General features: G+C 41.8%; 1 protein-coding gene across 1 annotated transcript in view; it reads left to right on the forward strand.

Moving 5' to 3' along the window:
• Nucleotides 1-24,963, forward strand: part of LOC124607216 (ATP-binding cassette sub-family G member 1) — a 485,230-nt gene that overhangs the window by 362,226 nt on the left and 98,041 nt on the right. Inside the window, exon 7 of the mRNA XM_047139486.1 lies at nucleotides 19,667-19,831. Coding sequence (XP_046995442.1) covers nucleotides 19,667-19,831 — 165 coding nt within the window. The remainder of the gene's footprint in view (nucleotides 1-19,666; nucleotides 19,832-24,963) is intronic.

A 24,963-nucleotide genomic window follows, 5' to 3' on the forward strand; every position in this document is an offset into this window, starting at 1 on the left:
TTAACTGCCAGTTTTCTCCAAGAGTATTCGCCCTGATGAGTGGAGAGAGCACAATTAATGGTATAAAATACACAATGAACTAACACTGAACGACCATGCGGTTCTAATAATGTGCTAAATAAACAAACAAAAAAGGAAAATCTTCGGCTGCCAGTTTCTGTGTGACACATTCAGTTACGATTCTTTCCCTACCAATGCTACCAATACTACTGGTAGTCCTATCATTTACTATGTCATTTACGTGCAGTATCAGAACTACCGAACCGTAGTTTTGGTAAAGCACACCTATAAGAATTTATGGTTTGATGGGAAAACATCAGTCCAATTACCGTTATTGCGCTAACTTGACACCACACTCTTCTTTCGACACTTCTCTTTTCTCATCGTGCAGAGGCACTTGGTGTCTCCGATGAGGTTTCTTCAGCCACGCTTAATAAAAAACGACAGACGGTGCTGCTGACTTCGAGCAACTTTATCTGATTGGGTCAGTAGATGCACCACTATTATCTCGTAAGGTTTCAGAATGTGGACAGCTCTCCTGCCATTTGCTACTGACACACCCTTCTGAAGTGCTAAATGACGCACCGGTATTTTCAAACTTCTTTCCACTACTGCTCCTAACTCGTCCATCTCGGCTAAAGTCTAAATTACAAATCGACAGGCAAAACTTTGATTTTTTTATTTATTCTCTCAAATTTTTAGTTCTTTTTGCAAATTTAAAATATCGTGAAATAAATAAATTGGGCTGTGTATCACCTGAAGAACGGATAACATGGCTGCCACTGCGCTATCTGATTCGGAGCTACAAAACGATTTAGAAGCTCTCGAACAAATTTGTGAAAAAGGGGACGAGTTCCGTCTAATTGAAAGAAGTAATCTATAGTCGTCATTTATTTCAGGAGGTAGCTAGTCGCGTGTGGCAGCTGCTTTACTGATCACGTGCAAGGCAGTTGTAACACACATTGTCAAGTACCATCTATTTGTGCCCTCCTCTGAGGGAGAAATCGAAAGAACTGAAAAGCGTGCTATAAGATCTGTAACCAAACAGAATTTAAGTATCCCCGGGACGCTAAGAAATCACACAGTGGAATCTTTGGAAGGAAAATGATGTTTTCTTCGCGAAATGTTGATGAATATTTGAGGAAACCTACGAAAACATTTCGCTGCCTCCATCGCACGTGTTCTGTAAGCGCAAAAAGGACAGAATTCTTTTTCCCACTCCATTGCGAATAGAATAGGAAAGAAAGTGAATATAGATACGCAGGTACCGATGTACTTATCTGACAAAGTCTTCTATGTGGGAATGTAGTATGGTGGACAGAACTAGAATTATCTGCTGGTGAGTTTTCAGCTGATGGGGTGCGTATACCAATATGCAAAACGGAAGTTACCTCACCAGAGAGAGTTAACGACGGCTTTCACTCTGCCTGTGAGAGAAATCTCGCACGCACGTGGCGCTGTTAGAAAGTATTGACCCCAGCCACCGCCCAGAAGGACCTGCGGTCGTTCGTCCCTTGTTCGCACATTGCTTGGTGACTTAGCTCTACCTGCTGCTATTCTCTAAGCAACTAGAAACTTTCAGAAGGTGCTGTAACATTTTAAGCGTCGCTTAAGCATCCCTAACGAGATTATAATTATTAATAAGTGACGCCAGTTTTTCACGTTCGTTTGTCACTTTGCTCTTGACAGTAAGAGAGGCTCATAGTGTCCCAAAACCTTATATATTAATAACTTTAGTAAATAACAACAACCGACATTCACCATGTGACAAGACAAATAACGTCAGCGTGTGCACCCCTAGCTGCACGAACAACGTGCAGTAGGCACTCCACTTCTCACAATGTATGTTCCAGGTACTCCGCGACGACATGTTTCTAGTCCTGCAGGTCTGTAGCATTGGTTCGGTACACTTGGTCTTTTACAAAGCTTCATACGAAAAATTCTAATATTGTGAGATCAGCTGACCCTGGCGGCCACCGAATCGGACCGTCTGGTTCAGCCTTGTTATCCGGAAATTTTCACCCAGAAATTTATGGACTTCTAAGGGGTGTTGCCCCATCATGGTGTAACGTGACGTCAGACTGCAGGTGTTCTAACTACGGCACAGCAAAATCTTGTAACGTGTCCTGTTAAACATCACTGTTGGCGGTGAGCTTGCTGAAAAACTATGGACCAATGAATCAATCGTGTAATGTGAGCACCACACATTCACCTTTGTTCTGTTTCCATTTTTCGTGTAATACAATGACATTCTGATCTCCATTTAGGAAAGTTTTGACGATCCAGTTTACCGGATATACGAAAGGTTTACTCTTCGGAGGCAAATCTTTTCGAAAAACTTATTGTTTGTTCTATAGGGGTTAGCATATCAACTGTAAACTGTTCGCACTGAGGTTAGTCCGTCGGCTTTAGTGCTTGGAATAGCTGCACCTTCTAGGCTTAAATACGTAACCTCTTGTGCCAGACTTTGAGCGCAATTGCTCTTAGCATTTTCAACTTTCTGGACGCCGTACGCACTGATTTTGTTGGAGTCCTTTCACACACCTATAGTACCTTAATCACGCTGACATCCTAAACAGATGGACAACCTACGTTGGTTCCCTTACCGAAAGGGGGGTTCCCTTCCAGTTCCCTTACACGCCGTTCTGTGTACCAGGCTGTACTTTCTCCTTTGGCGTCAACATTTTTCATAAACTCTTCAACACCTGGAGAATAAAAGAAACTTCATGTGTTATCTAGTCACATGTTGAAAAAAATGTTCAAATGTGTGTGAAATCTTATGGGACTTAACTGCTAAGGTCATCAGTCCCTAAGCTTACACACTACTTAACCTAAATTATCCTGAGGACAAACACACACACCCATGCCTGAGGGAGGACTCGAACCTCCGTTGGGACCAGCCGCACAGTCCATGACTGCAGCGCCTGAGACCGCTCGGCTAATCCCGCGTGGCCACATGTTGAAAACCAGTTGTTATTGTCTAGTGCGGTTGTAAATGTAAGCCTACTGAAGTCTAAAGGTGTAATTTATGGACACCCTGTACACTGTTGACGTTGCGAAGACGTTCTATGGCAAGGAAGCATAAACGATCCACGAATGAACAGAACTTTTACTATAGTTGCCATCGTTAGGGGATGATAATCACGTTTTCGCAAACGTCATAAACACAAGGTACTGCAGCATTCTTATGAAAGTGCTGCGTGCAGACATGGATATCTAATTTCGCTTTTCTGAAGACATATCGTTAATTATGAGAATTCTCACCAACAGCCGTCCAATACCAAAAACGAAATTCACCCAAAAACTCTGATGCCCTTCGTTCTATCAACACTTTGGACGTGCTCGGGAGTATTCAACTACGTACATGCCAAACTAAAATGCAGCAGATCAGTACTGAAAGGCAGTATTGGTCAAATATGACCAAGGAAGTCATCGATTTATTTATCACTGTCGCTGATCAAGTTCCAGGGCTTCGCAAGTTGACCTTGACGCTTCTTGACAGTCAGTGTTTCACATCCTGCTAGTCACATGGGTTGCGATACGAGCTTTTAATCATTGTGAGGGACCAGACTGAGCTAATTAGTGTGAAGGCCCTTGGCACATTTTCCTTTTTCCTACAATGGAGAAACGTCTTGAAGAGCGCACACGCGTAAAATTATTCCTCTGGCCAGGTCAGGCGTTCGGCGAACACGCTAAGAGTTAACTTCATTGAGCTATATAGACAAGTCCTAAATGGCCGTAAATCGGCCTAGAATTATAAACATTCTGGCAGGACGAAATCAATACTTCGGAAAGTGTAGGACGTATGTGGCATGGCACGTTGAAAACCTCGTCAGGCAACTTCATAAGTGACGTCGAACTTAGTCATCATTGCAAATCGTTTCCAAATTAGCTGCAAACCCAACGTGATTTGAAACTGACAGAAAGTCCTGGGATAAGGTCATTACGGAAGATTATGTATGAATCTTTGAAGATAGTCATGTTTCAGAACCTTCAAAGGCTGCTGACTTATAAACCGGTTAATACGTTTCGACCAACCGAACATCATCAGAACCTGTAAATTGGCCTGTATGGCAACTTTCTTGCTGTGGCGTCAAAACATCCACTGTGTAGTTACATTAATGTGGCCACCTGCCAAAGGCCTGAATAACCACCGTTTGCAGCGCATGCCACTGCAAGATGTGCAGGGAGAGAATACATTAGATTCTGGAAGGTACCGACGGGGTTGTGGAACGATGCCGATTTCAGTGAAGAAACTAGGGTTCTCGGCTGAGGACCCATGGCGCGAACAAAAATGGTTCAAATGGCTCTGAGCACTATGGGACTTAACTTCTGAGGTCATCAGTCCTCTGGAACTTAGAACTACTTAAACCGAACTAACCTAAGGACATCACACACATCCATGCCCGAGGCAGGATTCGAATCTGCGACCGTAGCGGTCGCGGGTTCCAGACTGTAGCGCCTAGAACCGCTCGGCCACACGGGCCGGCCATGGCACGAACAGACAGATCGAGGTGATCTCACAGCTTCTCGATTTGGTTTCAATCCGGAGCGTTTGGTGGCAATGGGAGTAAGGTAAACTCATCTAGGTGCTCTTCGAACCACGCACGTACACTGCGAAATGTGTGACACGTTGCACTATCCTGCTGGTAGATGCCATCGTGCCCAGGAAAAAGAAACTGCATGTAGGGATGGACATCGTCCCCAAGCTTAGGTGCACACTTTTGTTGATCCATTCTACCTTCCAGAATGACGAGATCACCCACAGGATGCTACGATAATGTTTCCCAGACCATAACGCTCCGTCCTTCGGCCTGGACGCTTCCGAAGATTGTTGCAGGTTCATCTGTTGGGTGGAGCATAAAACGTGATTCATCTGAAAAAGCCACCTATCGCAACTCAGTGGACATCAGGTAGCGGTAATGGCGGACTATTTCGAGCCTTCCGCGCCGATTATCAGCAGTCAGCGCGGGTGCAGGAAGCAGGCAACTGCTGTGCTGGCTAATGCACAGCAATGTTCGCTGAATGGTCGTTGAGAAGACACTGTTGGTAGTCTCTTGGTTCATCTGAGTGGTCTATTGCTCCACAGTCTGTACTTCCCCCATCCTAATCGGTCTATTTGATTGCGATATAAATGACCGTGATGGCGTATTCCTAATGAAACTTTACAGTGAGTAAGGCTATCGTTACCGAAGGAAATAATACCGGTTAGTAGGAGAAAAGTGTACAACAGGCCCTTCTGTAGGAAGAATTTATGATAAACCTAATCGAAATAATGATAATAATTTTGAAATGGATGGAATTTAGTGCAATCGTTCACGAAACACACATAGGGAAAAAAGGGCACTACATAATATTCAAAATGGTTCAAATGGCTCTGAGCACTATGGGACTTAACTGCTGTGGTGATCAGTCCCCTAGAACTTAGAACTACTTAAACCTAACTAACCTAAGAACATCACACACATCCACGCCCGAGGCAGGATTCGAACCTGCGACCGCAGCGGTCGCGAAGTTCCAGACTGTAGCGCCTAGAACCGCTCGGCCACTCCAGCCGGCCTACGTAATATTCAATAAAAACTATACTGATTAGTAAAAAAAGGATAATTAAACGGTCGCCAGCCCACTATATCAATGAATATCCAGAATACTAAGAATGGTAATGTCAAAGAAAATTAAGCAAATAATCACTGGCGTGGCAATAGAAGATTGTCACGCTTTTCCACAACACAGCAGTTCAAGCGAAAATAAATGAATAAGAAAGCACTGCTTTTGCAGTTACTTAATCTGAAACAATAAATTTTGAAAGAAAAGTTAAATAAAGTTGCTGGTTAAATAAATAACTGACTGTAACTGAAACTTTCTTACGTAAAAAAATGATTTTTAGTAACCTCAACGTAACTTAATGCAAAATTTGGAAAAAGGCAAGGAATTTAATTGTAATTATTGAAAGATTGAATTAAATTTACTTTAAGCAAATGAGCAACTGATTTTACTTTTAACGTAAGAACAATTAGGTACATACCAAACCAGCAGAAGTCACCTGGTAAGCTAAGTACAGAATATATGTAATTACGCGCTCTTAATTTGTGTTGTATCTTTATTTATTAGTTTTTCCAGTGAAATTTTATATTACTTTATATATTTTTATATTACTTTATATTACTTACAAATTCTGTAAGCCTCTGTTACGCAATACAAGAATGAACACTTACCGAGGCCACAAAATTTAGAACTGAAACTGGTCATTAGCAAACAAACCAAATTGGCAGGAAATAGTTAATCAATTTTCGTACTTTCACGACACTTCGTGATTGCGTGGAAAGGAAAGGGACGCTGCTTGGTAATAATGTTTGGGACAATTACAACACAGGTGCCCTACAAGTTTTAACTATTGCAGATTATTGTTCAGGTTAGTCATACTTTGTGAAAGAAATGCCACTGGGTAACGCCTGTACAGTATTATTTATACGCTCTCAGTTAACAATCTCACGACGTTTTAGCTGTGTGGACGACGAAGAACGTAACCGACGACAATGCTCAGCTGCTGCTGTTGCTGCTGGTGATTGAGAACCACGAGTCGTCTCCAGAGCCATGGATACTTATGGGGACAGGAAACAGATAGAATTGCAGCTTCCCCCACCTGTTCGCTGCTAGCGAGCTCTCAATACTCGGCCGGCCGAAGTGGCCGAGCGGTTCTAGGCGCTACAGTCTGGAACCGCGCGACCGCTACGGTCGCAGGTTCGAATCCTGCCACGGGCATAGATGTGTGTGATGTCCTTATGTTGTTTGGGTTTAAGTAGTTCTAAGTTGTAGAGGACTGATGACCTCAGAAGTTAAGTCCCATAGTGCTCACATCCATTTGAACCATTTTTCTTAATACTCCAGAGTTAACGAGTTAGGTGCGCCTGCACTTGCGCGATCATAGCTGCACACGGTGTCTGCCCCAGCGGGCAACAAAGAATTCCGCACTCTTTCATGACTCAAGCTGCTCTGCTTCCTCTCTGCCTGCAGTGCGATAGAGACTCTCCGTACGCAAAGATAAACAACGGCACAGCTACTGCTATTTCATCGTTGCTATCGATACATTTTTTTTTTAATTTTAAAGTTCCGTTGGCTATTACCCGGCAATTTACAATATTTACCTTACAATTACAACCAGTTACGTACGTTCACATTAAAATCCACGGAGAAGAAATAAAAACTTTGAGGTTCGCCGATGACATTGTAATTCTGTCAGACACAGTAAAGGACTTGGAAGAGCAGTTGAACGGAATGGACAGTGTCTTGAAAGGAGGGTATAAGATGAACATCAACAAATGCAAAACGAGGATAATGGAATGTAGTCGAATTAAGTCGGGTGATGCTGAGGGAATTAGATTAGGAAATGAGACACTTAAAGTAGTAAAGGAGTTTTGCTATTTGGGGAGCAAAATAACTGGTTGGGGGTTGTTTTGGGGAACGAGACCAGACAGCGAGGTCATCGGTCTCATCAGATTAGGGAAGGACGGGGAAGGAAGTCGGCCGTGCCCTTTGAAAGGAACCATCCCGGAATCTGCCTGGAGCGATTTAGGGAAATCAAGGAAAACCTAAATCAGGATGGCCGGACGCGGGATTGAACCGTCGTCCTCCCGAATGCGAGTCCAGTGTAAATAACTGGTGATGGTCGAAGTAGAGAGGATATAAAATGTAGACTGGCAATGGCAAGGAAAGCGTTTCTGAAGAAGAGAGTATAGATTTAAGTGTCAGGAAGTCGTTTCTGAAAGTATTTGTATGGAGTGTAGCCATGCATGGAAGTGAAACATGGACGATAAATAGTTTAGACAAGAAGAGAATAGAAGCTTTCGAAATGTGGTGCTACAGAAGAATGCTGAAGATTAGATGGGTAGATCACATAACTAATGAGGAAGTACTGAATAGAATTGGAGGGAAGAGTAGTTTGTGGCACAAATTGACTAGAAGAAGGGTTCGGTTGGTAGGACATGTTCTGAGGCATCAAGGGAACACCAATTTAGTATCGGAGGGCAGCGTGGAGCGTAAAAATCGTAGAGGGAGACCAAGAGATGAATACACTAAGCGGATTCAGAACGATGTAGGTTGCAGTAGGTACTGGGAGATGAAGAAGCTTGCACAGGATAGAGTAGCATGGAGAGCTGCATCAAACCAATCTCAGGACTGAAGACCACAACAACAACAACAACATGTACGTTCACAAATAAATACACTATTACATCCATAACATATCAAATATAGTTTCTGTAATAAAGCTTACAGATTCAGAATTACAAGTGCAGTACAAATTATCAACGGATAGTAAATAGTGAAGAATCTGGATTATACAGAGAGTATGTTATCTGCATTTTCGGTGTTACGAGTTGCACGTCTATTCGCCCGCACACGTCTCCGCAGCCGTCGTTCATTGGTGTCATTTGTGGCCCATGGCGCACCACAGATGCCTCGGTGCCCGTTTTGGATAGCGCCATTTTGCCACGCACGGTATACCTTAATCACTAAAGTACTTCAAAATAGTTAAATAACTTTCACACATTGTTTGTACTCGAGTTCCAGTCTTCAGGCTGGAGTGAACCCTGCATATTTTTTTCTGTGTCATCAGTCTTGACTTGCTTGTTGCGGCCCGACGCGATTTCTTTTCCTTTATAGCCACACTTATGGACTGGTTTTAAAGACACATAGAAAATAAGATGAATTGAACACCGGTGAAACAAGGACACTGTACAACTTCTGTCTTGAATTATTTGATGAAGCATGCGCTAGCAAATGCCCACGGTTCAGTAAAAGCCTTCTGGTACAGGCATTTTGTAACCACTCAATGTCATTCAATACGATCACGACGACACCCCTCGATCGACGTTAACACTCGTGGTGCCACTCGCCTTCATACATGACAGTGGACGTTTGAAAATTCGTGACGCTAGCTCAATGGTCGTCAGTTGATTTAAATGTATTTCCCGGCGAACTCTTAATTTAATTGCTGCTACGGGGGTGAGGAGAAAGAACACATCCTGGTGATACCAGCATTATGCGTATTTAGATGTTCGATTAATCTGAATAGTTTGCAATGTTCCAGCGATTCTATTCGAACTCTATGCTGATGTACCGACAAGGACCATTTTCGCAGATAAACACGCAAGTACGTAATGGATGTTCAGTTTCTCAATATAGTTCGTCACACTCACATATTATACATACGCTGTAAGAACAATTTCATGCATTTACATTTTTGGTATCCCACAATATTGGTTGGCTAAATATTATGACGATACGTTGCATACAACTTCCACAGATATTGATTATCATGTAGTCAAGACTACGTAATGAAGCCAAAATCGTGGATAAAATTGAAATGTAGTTTGTTTATTAACACGTCTCTTTTCACTAATTAAATATGAAATACGAATCGGGGTTGGATGTGATGATCCTTAGTATTTTAGGTTCCCGTTAATTAATATCTAGTAGTTAATAAGCGAACTATTTTTTATGCTTGCGCGTTGTTTTGTATCAGTTACCCCCGCAACCGTCCAAGAATAAGATTCTATTAATGTTCCGCGCACACGCGTTTGACCATTTTATAAAATGCAGAATTACGTAAACTATAGCTTTCCGTTGCGCCCATCTTTCGTGGGTTCCACAACCATAATAGTTTCCCAAGAGTATTTTTCCCTGCTAACAAAAGTACAAAGTTCTAATTATGTTGTCGGATTCATTTTCACTCCACCCGACAATAAACGTCTCTGATCACTTCGTCACACGTAATGTATTTTAAACGTGCTTGAAGAGTCTTTAAATAATTCCTTAACGAATTTTGCAGTCACGTACCACTTTTTCATCGACTAGAACAATCGCGATAACTGAAGGTAGAGAGGTCAATAATGTGTTTCATGTTCTGTTATATGTATTAAAAAAACAAACGCACCCCAATATCTTTCTGTCCCGCTTGGTCTTTGCTACTTTGCTTTTTATTACTTTTCACTATATTGCTTCTTAGTAATACTGTGCAGTTATTAAAGTTTCGTATTACTTTCCCCTTTTTAATTCTTCCAAAATAAAGTCTATTTATCCCCCATTTTAATTAATATGATGCTAATTGACACGCCTGCCCGCAAAGTACTGTTATAATTTTCAGCGTAAGACTTCTTCCTACCTCCCAAAGCAAAGGGAACTGATATCAGAACGAAAATCAGTTCAAAAAGGGAAAAAAAAATCTAGTCCTGCTGTGCCCTAACAACCCAAAAAGCGATTTTCACAAATACTTCCGGTCATGGGACAAATGTTAGAAAAATTATTTTTTTACCAAGGACACTACTTTGAAGGAGACAAAATGGCAATTTTCTCCGATACCTTACGTTTCCAGTTGCAGGGTCTGATCGGATACCTCACAGACAGATGTCCGAACTTAGAAGCATTGTGATTCTCTGAAATAGCAGTTGGTATCCCCCTGTTTATAAATGGTACGGACCTGAGGCGAAATTATCTAACACTACTCGGAATTCCAGCAAAAAAGCGACGTAAGACGACTGTAATTTAGGCGCTGGTAACACAGAGTCATCAGCCACATTACGTACAGCTGGCAAATAGCCTTCAAGTTGAAGCTGGGTCTTCACACAGAAACACTTATAATCTCATCACAACAGAATCGTAGCTTGTCGGTATAAAAAAGCTAGTCAAGAAAACCGCATCCGCTTCTCAAATGACGGAACTCAGCCAACAGATTCTACTTTAAGTTGTCGTATGACGCAATTATAGTGGACATAGACGTAATTTCGATACGCATTTATTCCTCAGACACATTTCATTGCTGTAGGTTTCGGCTACTGAAACAGTGAATTTCACAAATTGACATACCAACACATTCAACGCTCCATGCCTCGTTGAGGAATATGCGTTGTCAAACGAGGTATGTGGGGGTAGCTTCTGTGAAGTTTGGAAGGCAGGAGATGAGGTACTGGCCGAAGAGAAGATGCGCTCGGGTAGCTCAGCGGGTAGAGCGCTTGCCAGCAAAAGTCAACGGTCCGAGATCCGGCACACAGTTTGTCTGCCATGAAGTTCCAAAATTTCAACATAGTGTGAGCAGATGAGTATGTTACAACGTTAGCGTGTAAATTGTAAATGATTGTCGTTAATGATTGACATACCAAATATTAAATGACTGTTGTAAGACTTTGTTTGATGAACGATGATTTAAAAAATACAGTTAAGTCACCCAGTTTTCGTCACGATATAATGCTTTATTGTAACAAAGTAGACGTAAGATATTTCGGAACTGAACAGCACCTAAATTCCTCAGAGTCCAGCTCCTTAGCTGAGGGGTCAGAGTAGATGGCTGCTATGCGGAGAACCCGGGTTCGATTCCAGGCACTGCGCAGGATATTTTCTCCGCGAGAGGGCTGGTACGGAGTGCACTCAGCCTCTTGTTCCCGACTGAGGAGCTGATTGAATGAGAAATGGTGGCTCCAAGGTCTGGAAATTCGACAAAATGACTGGTAGATTTGTGTGTTGAAAACATGCCCCTCACACCGCATCCACATGACGCCGCAAGGCAGAGGATGACATCCCTTGGGCCTTCGCGGTCTCGACGAAAATTTCGTAAAGCCCTTAACTAGAGCCAAGAACTTCTGATACAAAAGGAGACCTGGTAAATTCTTTATTGATGCTGCAAGACAGCTGACGCTTGACCTAGTAACAGCCTTTTGCCAATATCTGGAGCGAGAAAAGGATCCTATGGGACTATGAATATGCACTGGATTCACCAGGCTTCAAGAAGCATTGGACGACATGAGCGTAGAACCGCAGAGTAATAGCAGTTATGTCAGTTTGTTGCCACGGTGCATGTATATTCGCATATGCTGACTATTTTGGAAACAGACCAGTTACTCTGTGATGTTGTTGTTATTGTTGTTATGGTCTTCAGTCCTGAGACTGGTTTGATGCAGCTCTCCATGCTACTCTATCCTGTGCAAGCTTCTTCATTTCCCAGTACGTACTGCAGCCTACATCTTTTTGAATCTGCTTAGTGTATTCATCTCTTGGTCTCCCTCTACGATTTTTACCCTCCACTCTGCCCTCCAATACTAAATTGGTGATCCCTTGATGCCTCAGAACATGTCCTACCAACCGATCCCTTCTTCTAGTCAATTTGTGCCACAAACTCCTCTTCCCCCCAATTCTATTCAGTACCTCCTCATTAGTTACCTGATCTACCCATCTAATCTTCAGCATTCTTCTGTAGCACCACATTTCGAAAGCTTCTATTCTCTTCTTGTCCAAACTATTTATCGTCCATGTTTCACTTCCATACATGGCTACACACCATACAAATACTTTCAGATACGACTTCCTGACACTTAAATCTATACTTGATGTTAACAAATTTCTCTTCTTCAGAAACGCTTTCCTTGCCATTGCCAGTCTGCATTTTACATCCTCTCTACTTTGACCATCATCAGTTATTTTGCTCCCCAAATAGCAAAACTCCTTTACTACTTTAAGTGTCTCATTTCCCAATCTAATTCCCTCAGCATCACCCAACTTAATGCGACTACATTCCATTATCCTCGTTTTGCTTTTGTTGATGTTCTAATCAACACAAATACAGTGACCTTTATAACAGGCAAAAACTATACAAATAATATTGTTGCCGCGCTATTTGTGACTATACACTGATTATCAACAGTCCATCTCAAGCTTGGTACATTATGACGCAGCCAACAGCCAAGACACACTTTGATACTGGTCGTAAGTTCGAAACTGGTACAAACATAGAACAGTTCGCGCGTTTTTTTTTACTGCAATACGTTTTATTGTTCCAACTGCACTCAAGGAGCTGGCCGGAGTGGCCGAGCGGTTCTAGGCGCTACAGTCTGGAACCACGCGACCGCTACGGTCGCAGGTTCGAATCCTGCCTCGGGCATGGATGTGTGTTATATCCTTAGGTTAGTTACGTTTAAGTAGTTCTAAGTTCTAGAGGACTGATGACCTCAGCAGTTAAGTCCCATAGTGCTCAGAGCCATTTGAACCATTATCTTGCACTCAAAGTTATCTCCGCATAAATTAAGAACCATAAGCAACGCAGTCTGCAAACGTCGATCGAGTGACATCTCGCTCTTGTCGTTCGTGAGATCCAGAATGTTGTCAATAGCAGAGTCCAACTTCTGTACAAACAAAGCACGTAAGAAAATATCGGACTTAGCATGTGAGTGTATTCAAATTTCTTAGCAAAGCAAAACAGTACAATCGACTGCTTCTAGTTCGAACCTCGAGAAATCGAACTTGTCGTAAAATCCATTGAGAAACGCTCGATAAATCAAAGTATTCCTGTGTTTCAGTATATTCGATAATTCTAAGCGATTTTCATGACAGATCGCTCTGCAAAGACTTCGTCATTTGAAGTGAGCGACTGTTTAACACTCGGTTATTCGAGTTGCTTCACCAACTGTACTGATAACTAATTGAACTCCTCACGACACTTTTTTGTTTCCTCAACACTGTGTAACTTATTGCAGTATACAAATCAATTGTAAAAATGATTTTAAGCAAGTACAAGTATTTGACTTTGGTTGCTGAAAAGAAGAAATTATTGAGGTCGGGATGTATGAAAATTTCGGGTTTCCGTCATCCACACCGTCGACAATCCTGAAATCGAAAGACAGTATTGCTAAAAAAGTATCATAAAGAGAGAGAAAGCGGATCAGGCAGGCTCCCACCTCTTGAATAATCACCTTAGCCAATGTAGAGGATAAGACTTGCCTGTCGCAGGCTATTGTTTAAAAACAGAGTATGCCACCCGCTGTTGGACAGAGAACTGAAGGGTTCGTCGCTAGTGAGCGGTGGTTCACAAACTTTAAAACAGGTAGCAACTTTGGTTCTAGGTACATCCGTGAGTTGCTGACACAGCTTGCTATGTATATAAAATTGAATGAAATCAGTGTTTTCGAATTTATTCTCGGTAATTTGTATGCCTTTGGTTTGAAATATTAAAATAAATAAAAAATAATTGAGTAGGTAAAAAATATTCCTTGTAAGTTAAGTAACATCTGTTATTTCATGCTTTCCTTCGTAAGGCAATACGTATGTTATCGAATTTACAGTATCCATTTTTTAACATACTCTTACATCAATTTCTTGCTGATTCCACCTTGATCAGTCAAACATTCAATCGAATTCACATTTATTCGAACCTTTCATTGGGTTCCTTAAAATCCTAATCATCAATAGTTGACTGCATAACATGGCGTTCGACGGTACACTATGTGATCAAAAGCATCCGGACACTCCTATGTAACGTCCAATTGATCACTAGTTGTCACGAGACGTAGACCCATCACTATAAAAGGAGGCAGGGAGTATTATGTAGTCATTAGAGGGGCACTAACAGCAGAAGGGGTCGGTCAGAGGAGTTCAGTGACTTAGAACGTGGCCTAATCCATCAGAGACATTTCAGTTCATCGAAACCTGCCCAAACCGACTGCTGATGATGTGACTGTGAATTGGAAACACGAACGAATCAGCACAGGTAAACCAACAACAGGCAGACCTCATGTGCTGAAGGACAGAGAATGTCGACAACTGCGGAGGGGCCGGCCGGTGTGGCCGTGCGGTTCTAGGCGCTTCAGGCTAGAACCGCATTACCGCTACGGTCGCAGGTTCGAATCCGGCCTCGGGCATGGATGTGTGTGATGTCCTCAGAGTAGTCAGGTTTAAGTAGTTCTAAGTTCTAGGGGACTGATGACCATAGATGTTAAGTCCCATAGTGCTCAGAGCCATTTGAACCATTTTTGAACTGCGGAGGGAAGTTATGGAAAAAGTCGAACGTAATTGGCGGAAGGAATCATTCGTGAGTTACAAAGTTCTACCAGTAGTCCAGCTAGATACTGAGTTGAGAAAATAGGATACGATCACCTTGCAGCTTGTAACACTACGCTACTGCGCACGATACTTATTAAACCCTGTACTATGGTAAGTTGACGGGCTTCACCTTATAAGAAAGGATTTTGGTATATATGTTGACCGCGTGTACCTGAATGGAGGCAAAATCAAACTTCCACCCACTCAGTAACAACAATGATACGTCAAGCAAGTCTGAAGTGCAACTACACGTTAGTATGGACAAGAAACAACACAGCAGATGCTACCAAATTGTTAATAATACGGTCGCCAGCCTAATTAGGCATTAACTGAGTTTCTTCCCAGTACAAGTTGATGTACGTTCATACAAAACAACACGTAATAGCACTGCATAATATGGTAAATTTTAGAACCAGAAAATCTACTGAACTAATAATTTCACTTTCTGTACTTATATGGACAAGCCAAAAATACACAACAATACACTATAATGTTTACTACGAACTTCGTACTGTCTATTGATCTGATTAAAATCGGGCATAGGTCACCCTAGAATTAGCACTTTCGAAACACACATACAATGTCAATTTTGAAAAAGGTAAAACACTAATAAATTTTTTGGTTTTATATTGATTTTAACTTTGCTGGTCAAATCAGTTCATTACACTTCAGAATTTAAATGAATAGAAAAGAAAAGGGTGGGGGGGGGGGCCCTGAAACTGTTATGATCACTATACTGAAATTTTGGTTATTTAAATCATTAAGCACTCAAGATTTCCAATATATGATTTACTACTCTTTTTGTCTTATTTCTTGCTCATTTAACTACCATTATTTTTGTCTCAAATTAATTAAACTTCATTACTAAACCACTTTCAAAATTATCTTCCAACTTTGTGAGACCTATATTGTTCGTTTATTATTTCATTAACAACAAAGTTCTTTAAACATCATTCTAACTTAGATAGGTCTGCCGGTAATTATTATTAACATAAACTCTAAATCTTCATCTCGGGACACTCGGATTGCACAACATGTGGAAAGGACCCTGTCTTGGTTAGTGATGAGGGTAATTAAATGATGGGACAGTTCTGGTAAAAGTTAAGTTGTTATTGAACAGTCAGGAACAAAAGTAACACTGGTCCACACGAATACAGTACTAAAAGTTTCAACCTGTTCGTATCGATGCGGCGGTTGGCGGGCGGCGAGATGGCGAGGCGCAGAGCACACATACTATCACAGCTATGGCTCTTAATGTATCGGCACTTTACTTCTTCATAGCGTCGCAATATTTTTCCATTTAGTGCCTATAGAATTTTGCCATGCTGTATAGTCGTCGGAAACGGCACATCCGAGGTTCAACGAAATCACGTTTTCCAGGAGAGCCTCCTCGATCCAGAACGTGTTACTCAGACCGATGCCCAACTCCGACTACTACTGCTGAGTCCGTTACGCCGTGCCGCGCCCGTGTGCATTTTCCCGCGCTCGCCTGCCATCCACCTTTTACCGCTCCCCTACAGACAGGGTATTCACCCGAGGTTTTGCATTCTACATATCCTAATACATTGCCTATGTATGGACCAGACGCACAAGTACAACTTTAACATCTTACAAAAGTTTCAACATTTCTTACATTTCCATTTTGTTATAATATTGCTTGAAATTTGACATAAATATTAATATTCGCATCGAAAATTGTTTACAGTTTCTTTAACATAGTGACATGAAAAGAAAAAAGAAATGAAATCAGAACATCGCTTACACTAATTTATCGAAAATCAGAAGAAAAAATTATTATATGCACAATAGAATAGCGTTGGTGTTGTTACAAGCTCCTCGTAAGACACACATTTCTGTACTCAATGATAAGCGACTCTTGAGGTGGTGCAAAGAGCAACGCCAGTGGACAATGGATGACTGGAAACGAGCGATTTGTTTAAACTATCGTTTTGGCAATCTGATGGAAGTGTTTGGGTTTGGAGAATGTTACCTGCCATTACGCGTAGTGCCAACAGTGACCTACGGAGGAAGTGGTGTTAAGGTATGGGGTGTTTTTCATGGTTAGGGAATTGTCCACCTATTGCGCCTAATAAAAGGCTAAACCTGGAAGGATAAGAACACATTTTATAGCATTGTGTACTGCGAACATTAGAGCGACATCTAGGAGGCGATGACCATAACAGCATGATAGTGCGCTCTGTCGTCGTATAACATCTGTGAGTCAATGATCTGTGGGATACCCCAGAGTCCCGAAGTGAACCCAGGGGAACACAGTCAGGATGACGAAGAACGTCGACTTCACTCCATACCCCAGGATCCAACCTTCTGTTTTCGACTGCTGAGGCACCTCACTGAAAGTGTCCGTAACAGAGTTCGAGCCGTCATAAAGGAGAAGAGTGGACACACCTTGTGTTAGTGTCCACCAACAGCTGTCCGTAAAATTTTGATCACATGGCGTATATCATAGTCCTGTACGTAATTTCTGGATATAGGCGCTTTTCAGACGCCTTAATGCATTACCGTCTCCTAATCTTCCGAATCCATGTTGCTCCTAGACATTTCTCAACATCGTTTAACTATCTTCCATTATGCCACCCGTTTGATGTTTCCTTCTTCCCTCGCATTCAGCACAAATTTTCTTTGCGCAATCTACCTTCTATTCGTCTGGTTGCATGCCTGTCCCATCTGATTCGTTGCAGCCTTTCTGTCCATTCTATTCCGTGATCCTCTTGTTTTCTCCCTTGTCTCTCATCTCAGTTCACGACTTGCGCCTGTCCACAATACGCTCACCAACCTTCAATTACTGATCAGTTTTCGCATTAGAAGTAATTTCATTATTTCATTTCATTTCATTAACAGTACACAGTAACCCACCGCCTTGAAATGTAAGGTGGGTCGTATGCTTCTGAATCTAATAGCAAAGACTTCTCATTGTTACAGTCTTATTGGTATACAGTTGTTAATGCTTTTTTAAGAACAGTAATGCATACTGAATCTAAACTTTCCCTTTCATATACATTAGATGATTCTGATCTGAAAAATCGGTTTGCTTTGCAAACAGCATGCAGAGCCATATTTACTCTGCGCACTTATTTCTTTTTTTCTCCATCTTGTCCAGCTGTCCTAAACACAAAAACACATCTATTGTACCCATAACTTAATAAGTACAGTATTCTTTTTGATTCTTTGATTATGTATTATGTTCAAACTGTTCATTCCCTCAGATCACACAAGTAGACCGTTGTTCATTTTCTTCCGAAAACAGGGGTATTTTTCCGCTTATAGACGGTTGGGCTGCGAGTGTGGACCTTCTAGTTCTTTTTGTTACAGCAGGGCACAGAACCTTGAAGAGAACGATTCATTAGTTAGTTTGCAGCCGGTCGTACGCAGAAAATGGTTACATTCACAAATATCAGAGGTTTGTGAATAGTTATTATTCCTAAATATTAGACTGAGAATCTGTGTCGTTTTCCTGACTTTCGCTAACTATTCTAGATGTTGAGAATTAGTTCGGCTCTGTATAAATTTTGTTCATTACTATGTAATAACACATTTGCTGAAGGTCCTCGTACGTGGACCCCAGATCATAGTGAATATTTCAATTATTCTTCGATAATGGAATAGTAAAATAACCATTCTTTCTACACTAAACAGCAACGCATGAAATAATTACTGACTGGGAATTAAAAACTCGTTTTACTGACAGCAACGCGGGACTATCTGATTGGGTAGATGACGAATTCTCGTTTTTGGGTGAAAATTATCCTGCTGAGCTGGGTTAAACTGAAAGGAAAACAACGAGAAAGTTAAGATGTCGTGCCAGTAGCTAGGAGAAGAGGACGTCCTTGTACAGTGAATTCCTCTGACAGTAAATATGTGGATGATGTAGAAAATGTGAATAAAAACCCAAGAAGAGTTGTGTTGCAACCGATTTCAGAAGCTAGTTTTTACAATGCTGATCAACTACCAACATTTTTTGAGGCAAGGAATGCCTCAAAATGCAGGAAACCTGGCTACAGTTTCAAGACAACAGACATGTCCGTAAAATGTGGAATGCATTTCTGTATTGCGAAAAATAATTGTTTTGAAGCTTACCATAACATACAGTTTTATTTAGCGGTAGTATCAAATTATTCCTTGCCATAAATTATTGTATGACTACTATCTTCTTGCATTTGTGACGCTTTCCCTGTATTGGAAATCGTGTATTTCAGAAATATTAACATACATTAATAATTATATTTGTTGTGTGCATTACGATATGCAGTTTACTGCTTCGAATAAAATACATTTATTGCTGAATAAAATGTTTTTATTGAAGGAAGCAAAGACTAGTACTTTTCACGATAAGTGAGACTCCTAGTCCACATATATGCACCTCCATTTATGGCTTATTGAATCATCAAAAGTATTTCATTTGCATTTGTGTCGTGCTTGTTTATCAGTTTGCTGGAAAATATGAAAAAAAGAAATCCTGACAATTCCGCTCTGTCTCAGGAATGAAGAGGTTAGGGATGAATGGATATTTAAAAAAAAAAAAAAAAAAAGAAAAAAAAGAAACGTAATTCCCCTCATAGATGTCATTTGAAAAAGCGGGTGTATGAAATGTTTCGTCATAGCTACTAAACTACTAATCTTAGGAATTGTACGTTGTGCTGAAGTGACATCCCGTATGTAGAGAAAGATACAGTACACAAGAAGAAATGGTGCACGGTGAGCGTGAGCTTTCCTGCAAGTAATGGCAAATCTATCTGTATAGGTGCAACGAGCAAGTGTTAAGTCCGCACTCCCGCTTGTGTTGCAGTGGTGGAGATGCTGGAAGTTCCCGACGAAGAGGGCGCGCTTGTCTTGGAGCGACTGTGTGCAGCCATCGACAACGGCCGCAACCGGTGGCAGCTCCCACTACCCGTCACTGCAGGTGACGAGTACGGTAGCTCCCAGGTAGCCAACGTCTTCGCTGCGGCTCCAGGTAAGACACAGAGCCTACCCTGTTATGTAAACGGTTATTCGTAAGTACCTCCATGTCTTCATCAGACGACTGCGCGAAAACTACAAATCATATAGAAAAATGACACTTCTCACCAGGAAAATACTCGGGCTCGAACAAACACAAATACACCAAAATCGTGTGAGAAATAATGTAAAGGTCTCTTATTGCACTAGTGATACTCCCGCATCTGCAAAACTCTGCAGTCGTCCGTTAGAGGCCTCTGCGTATGCCATGCCGCATTGCACACTGACCTGCCGGTACGCCAGTCGGGACCAGTAGGAACGGTGTCGTGTGCCTCTGAAGTTGCGTTTTGTGACATTATTTGTGTATTGAAGCGTCAGATGGCTCGGCGATTGGTAATCAATCCTGCTAATGTATTGCGATTCGTTGAGATGAAGTTACGAAGAACCCTTCTTCGTGAAGATGGTACTGGTGTAGAAGACGAATCATTCGCATGTTTTCTGGTATCTATTATAGTGCAGAAATATGAGCATAAGTTAGAAACAGATACTGTTGTAACACTAACACATAATGATGATGATAGGGATGATAATGACGAACAACTCATTGCAAACGGTAGTGCTACGGCAAGTGCGGGAAGAGGCGATGGAAGCAGTGACAGTGAATACCAACCGTCTCCCAAGAAGAAGGCTAAAGTTGCAAGTATCATCACGGCGTTTGATGACAACACACTGGAGATCATGTACGATGATTATTACGTAAGAGGTTTCGACACATACGACAAGCTTCTGAAAATATACCCTAAACTGAAGTCTAAAAGCAATATTAAAAACATACTGGATTACGTGGCAAAGAAAAGAGAAGGAAATACAGTTTTCAAAGGAAATCGTACACTGCTGTTTAAGACTATCAAGTAGAGTGTAATGGCGAAATTCGAAGAAGCGCGAGAATGCTGTTCCGCCGTTCATTATTGACATTTACAACATTGGACGTTGGACGTAGACAGAAATCTCGGGTGTACAAACTTTACAGCTTCACTAGAATTTATTACTAATTTGAAAAAGGAGTTTAGGATAACATCACGCCATTTCACTATGCTCCAAGCACGAAAAGATAAGGATGACGAAGAAGAGCTCATTGAAAGAGCTCAACCGTTTGTTGCTGACGTCAATGAGCATATCACGAGAGAAAACATCGATATTAGTTCTGTATGGAACTGTGATCAGAATCAATTCAACTATGAACTTTTTTGTGACAGAACACTATCCATGAAAGGGGAGAGAAACACTGTTGCGATGTTTCAATCAGTTAACTGTGCAACACATAGTTACGCGATCGATGTTGCTATATCAATGGACGGACGATTGGTAGACAAACTCTATATTTGCTTCAAAGAATCCAGTAGAAAGTTTGGATCCCGCATGTCAAGGGAAATAGAAACACGGTGCCCTCCAAATGTCGTCGTCGATGCAAATGTGAGTGGGAAGATGACGAAACATCTGAAGACGTTTTTTCTGTAAGCTATGAATCCACATTTGTCGAGAAAGTCAATAGTACTTTGTGACTCCTGGTCTGGACATAAAGATGGACGAGTACTACTGGAAGCATCTGGCGGAAAACATGTAGATTTAAAAATCATTCCGCCTAAAACTACAAAAAATGCAGAACCTCTGGATGTGTATTTCTTCAGGCAATGTAAAATATATGCCAAGAGAATAACAGACTTCATTAAACTACGTTTCAGTAATATGCAGCCGAAATTGCACGACAGATTCTTTATCATTAATATGCATTCTGTCATTTACAATCAGTTATCTGCGGGAGTATACAGACCAATGCTTCGTTACGCTGGCTACGATATTGGTGAACCAGTGAACAACTTCAAAAGTGTCATTGACTTGGCCTTCAACACTGATATTATAGAATGTGCAAAACGCCATGCGATCAACTTGCATTTATTCACTGTGCGTTTTGCAGTCATTCGTATTGCTCGGAGCATTTTATTGACATTCCGCATTTACATTTATAATTAAGATTGCTGCATTGCGTATGGCGTCTACAATTACATCTACAGTGATATCTAGAGCATGACTGCAGAGTTTTGCAGGAAAACGACACCCACCAGCACATTCAGAGGTACACAATGGTCCTGTAACCAAACGTTCACACAGATCTGTTTGCTCGAGCCCAACTACCTTCCTGGTTAGTGAACTTAGGATCTCTCCAGGTTTTGAACTCACATTCAGGTGCTCAATATGGGCACCGTTAGTGACACGGCAAACGCATCTTCACTGGTGGAAAAAAAAATCGCAACAGCAAGGAGAAGTGTGGTGGTAGGCGTGTTTCTACATCTACAAAGATGATGTTTATTCAAATTCGTGAGAGCCGCATAAGAGTAGCGCTACCACTGCCAATATAAGGGTCCAAATCAGGTTAGCTTTAAATACCCGCTGTAGCGGTCATGAGCGTTAGTTACGTTTGAGGTCAGACGTGATGAGTTGATGTTAGTCAAGAATGCCTTTAAACTGACAAAGACGCCATTATCAGCACAACACTGAGTTTGAACGAGGTCGTGTGACAGGGTTACGAGAAGCTGAATGTTTCTTCAGCGATATTGCAAAATGACTTGGCAGGGATGTAGCCACTGTACATGATTACTGACAGCCGTGTTCACTAGAATGTACGGTAGCAATAAGATTGCTCTTTGGAAGGCCACGTGGCACTAATGCGAGGGAGACCATCGTGTTCGCCACATGTCTCTGGCGCATCGTACTGCATCGGCAGCAGCAATTTAAACAGCACTTGGCACCACAGTGACACTACGAACTGTTACAGATCGGCTACTTAACCGACAGCTCCCAGCCAGATGCCGTGTAGCGTGCATTCCACTGACCCCCAAACCACCGTCATATGCGTCTTCGGTGATATCAAACGAGATCTCATTGCAGATCAGTGTCCAGATATGCTGTGTTTTCCGATGAAAGTTGGTTCTGCCTCGGTGCCATTGATGGTCGTGTGTTGGTTAGAATAAGACCAGCCGAGAGCCAGCAAATGACCTGTCTGCATACGCTGGACGTACACGTGGAGTTACGGTTTGGCGTCAGATTTCGTACGACAGCAGGAACACTCTCGTGGTATCCCACTCACCCTGACTGCAAAATTTGTACGTCAGTCTGGTAATTCCACCTCTTGTGCTGACATTCATGAACAGTATTCCATGGGATGTTTTCCAGCAAGATAACGCTCGGACACATAAGAGTTGTTGTTAACTAAAACAGAACACACGTCACGTTCTCTTGGTCTGTTCGATCACCAAGTCTGCCTCCAATCAAGCACACATGAAACATCATCGGACGACAATTCCAGCTTCATCCACATCCAGCATTAACCGCCCTGCGTTGACCGACAAAGTGTGAAAAACATAGATCTCCATCCGACAAACTGACATCTGGAGAGCACAATGCATGGACGTTTCCATGCTTGCATTCAACACACTGGCGGTTACACCGGTTATTAATGTATCACCATTTCACATATGCAGTGGCTTATTTCGCCGCTTACATTAAGCTGTGAACTTGCAATGTTGATCACTTAAATATTTTACCAAGACCAATGTATTCATGAAATTTCATTACTATACATTAATTATTTTTTAACTAAACAAACACTGTTAATGGTCTTTTTACACAATTTTATTTTTACTATTGTTGTTGTTGTGGTCTTCAGTCCTGAGACTGGTTTGATGCAGCTCTCCATGCCACTCTATGCTGTGCAAGCTTCTTCATCTCCCACTACCTACTGCAGCCTACATCCTTCTGAATCTGCTTAGCGTATTCGTCTCTTGGTCTCCCTCTACGATTTTTACCCTCCACACTGCCCTCCAGTACTAAATTGGTGAGCCCCTGATGCCTCAGAACATGTCCTACCAACCGACCTCTTCTTCTAGTCAAGTTGTGCCACAAACTCCTCTTCTCGCCAATTCTATTCAATACCTCCTCATTAGTTATGTGATCTACCCATCTAATCTTCAGCATTCTTCTGCAGCACCACATTTCGAAAGCTTCTATCCCCCTCTTGTCTAAACTATTTATCGTCCATGTTTCACTTCCATACATGGCTACACTCCATACAAATACTTTCAGTAACGACTTCCAGACACTTAAATCAATACGCGATGTTAACAAATTTCTCTTCTTCAGAAATGCTTTCCTTGCCATTGCCGGTCTACATTTTATATCCTCTCTACTTCGACCATCATTAGTTATTTTGCTCCCCAAATAGCAAAACTCCTTTACTACTTTAAGTGTCTCATTTCCTAATCTAATTCCCTCAGCATCACCCGACTTCATTCGAATATATTCCATTATCCGCGTTTTGCTTTTGTTGATGTTCATCTTATACCCTCCTTTCAAGACACTGTCCATTCCGTTCAACTGCCCTTCCAAGTCCTTTGCTGTCTCTGACAGAATTTGCACAAAAAAATGGTTCAAAATGGCTCTGAGCACTATGAGACTTAACATCTGAGGTCATCAGTCCCCTAGAACGTAGAACTACTTAAACCTAACTAACCTAAGGACGACACACACAGCCATGCCCGAGGTAGGATTCGAACCTGCGACCGTAGAGGTCGCACGGTTCCAGACTGAAGCGCCTAGAACCGCTCGGCCACTCAGGCCGGCTATATTGCACAACCTAGGTCTTTGACGTAACTAGGTTGTGCAATAATAGTAATAACAAAATTGTGAAACATGGCCAAAAACAGTGTTTGTTTAGTTAATTTACAATGTTGCACCAATTAACCACAGTTGATTCAATTAAAATAATTGTGTTTTGCTGACGCGATTTTCTTGCGTCATTGCATGTGCATGTAATTCATCGGAGTCGCTGCTGCGACTGGCCTGGGCGTCACAACAGTCCGCTTTGGAATCTGTTCATTGGGTTGCCTATCTGCAGGCATTAATTCGGTCTCGATACGGAGTGTACGATTTATCTATATTTTCTGACGCATCTGCCCCCTAATGGTGAGCTCTGCAACTATCCCACGGAGCTTGTGACGAATGGAAACTTCGAGAGAAGTTATATCTACTTATATGTATCTATTTAGGGTTCCGTTCCTCAATAGGTAAAAAAGGAACCGTTATAGGTTCACT

This window comes from Schistocerca americana, chromosome 3 (assembly GCF_021461395.2).
Source record: "Schistocerca americana isolate TAMUIC-IGC-003095 chromosome 3, iqSchAmer2.1, whole genome shotgun sequence".
Lineage (NCBI taxonomy): Eukaryota > Metazoa > Arthropoda > Insecta > Orthoptera > Acrididae > Schistocerca > Schistocerca americana.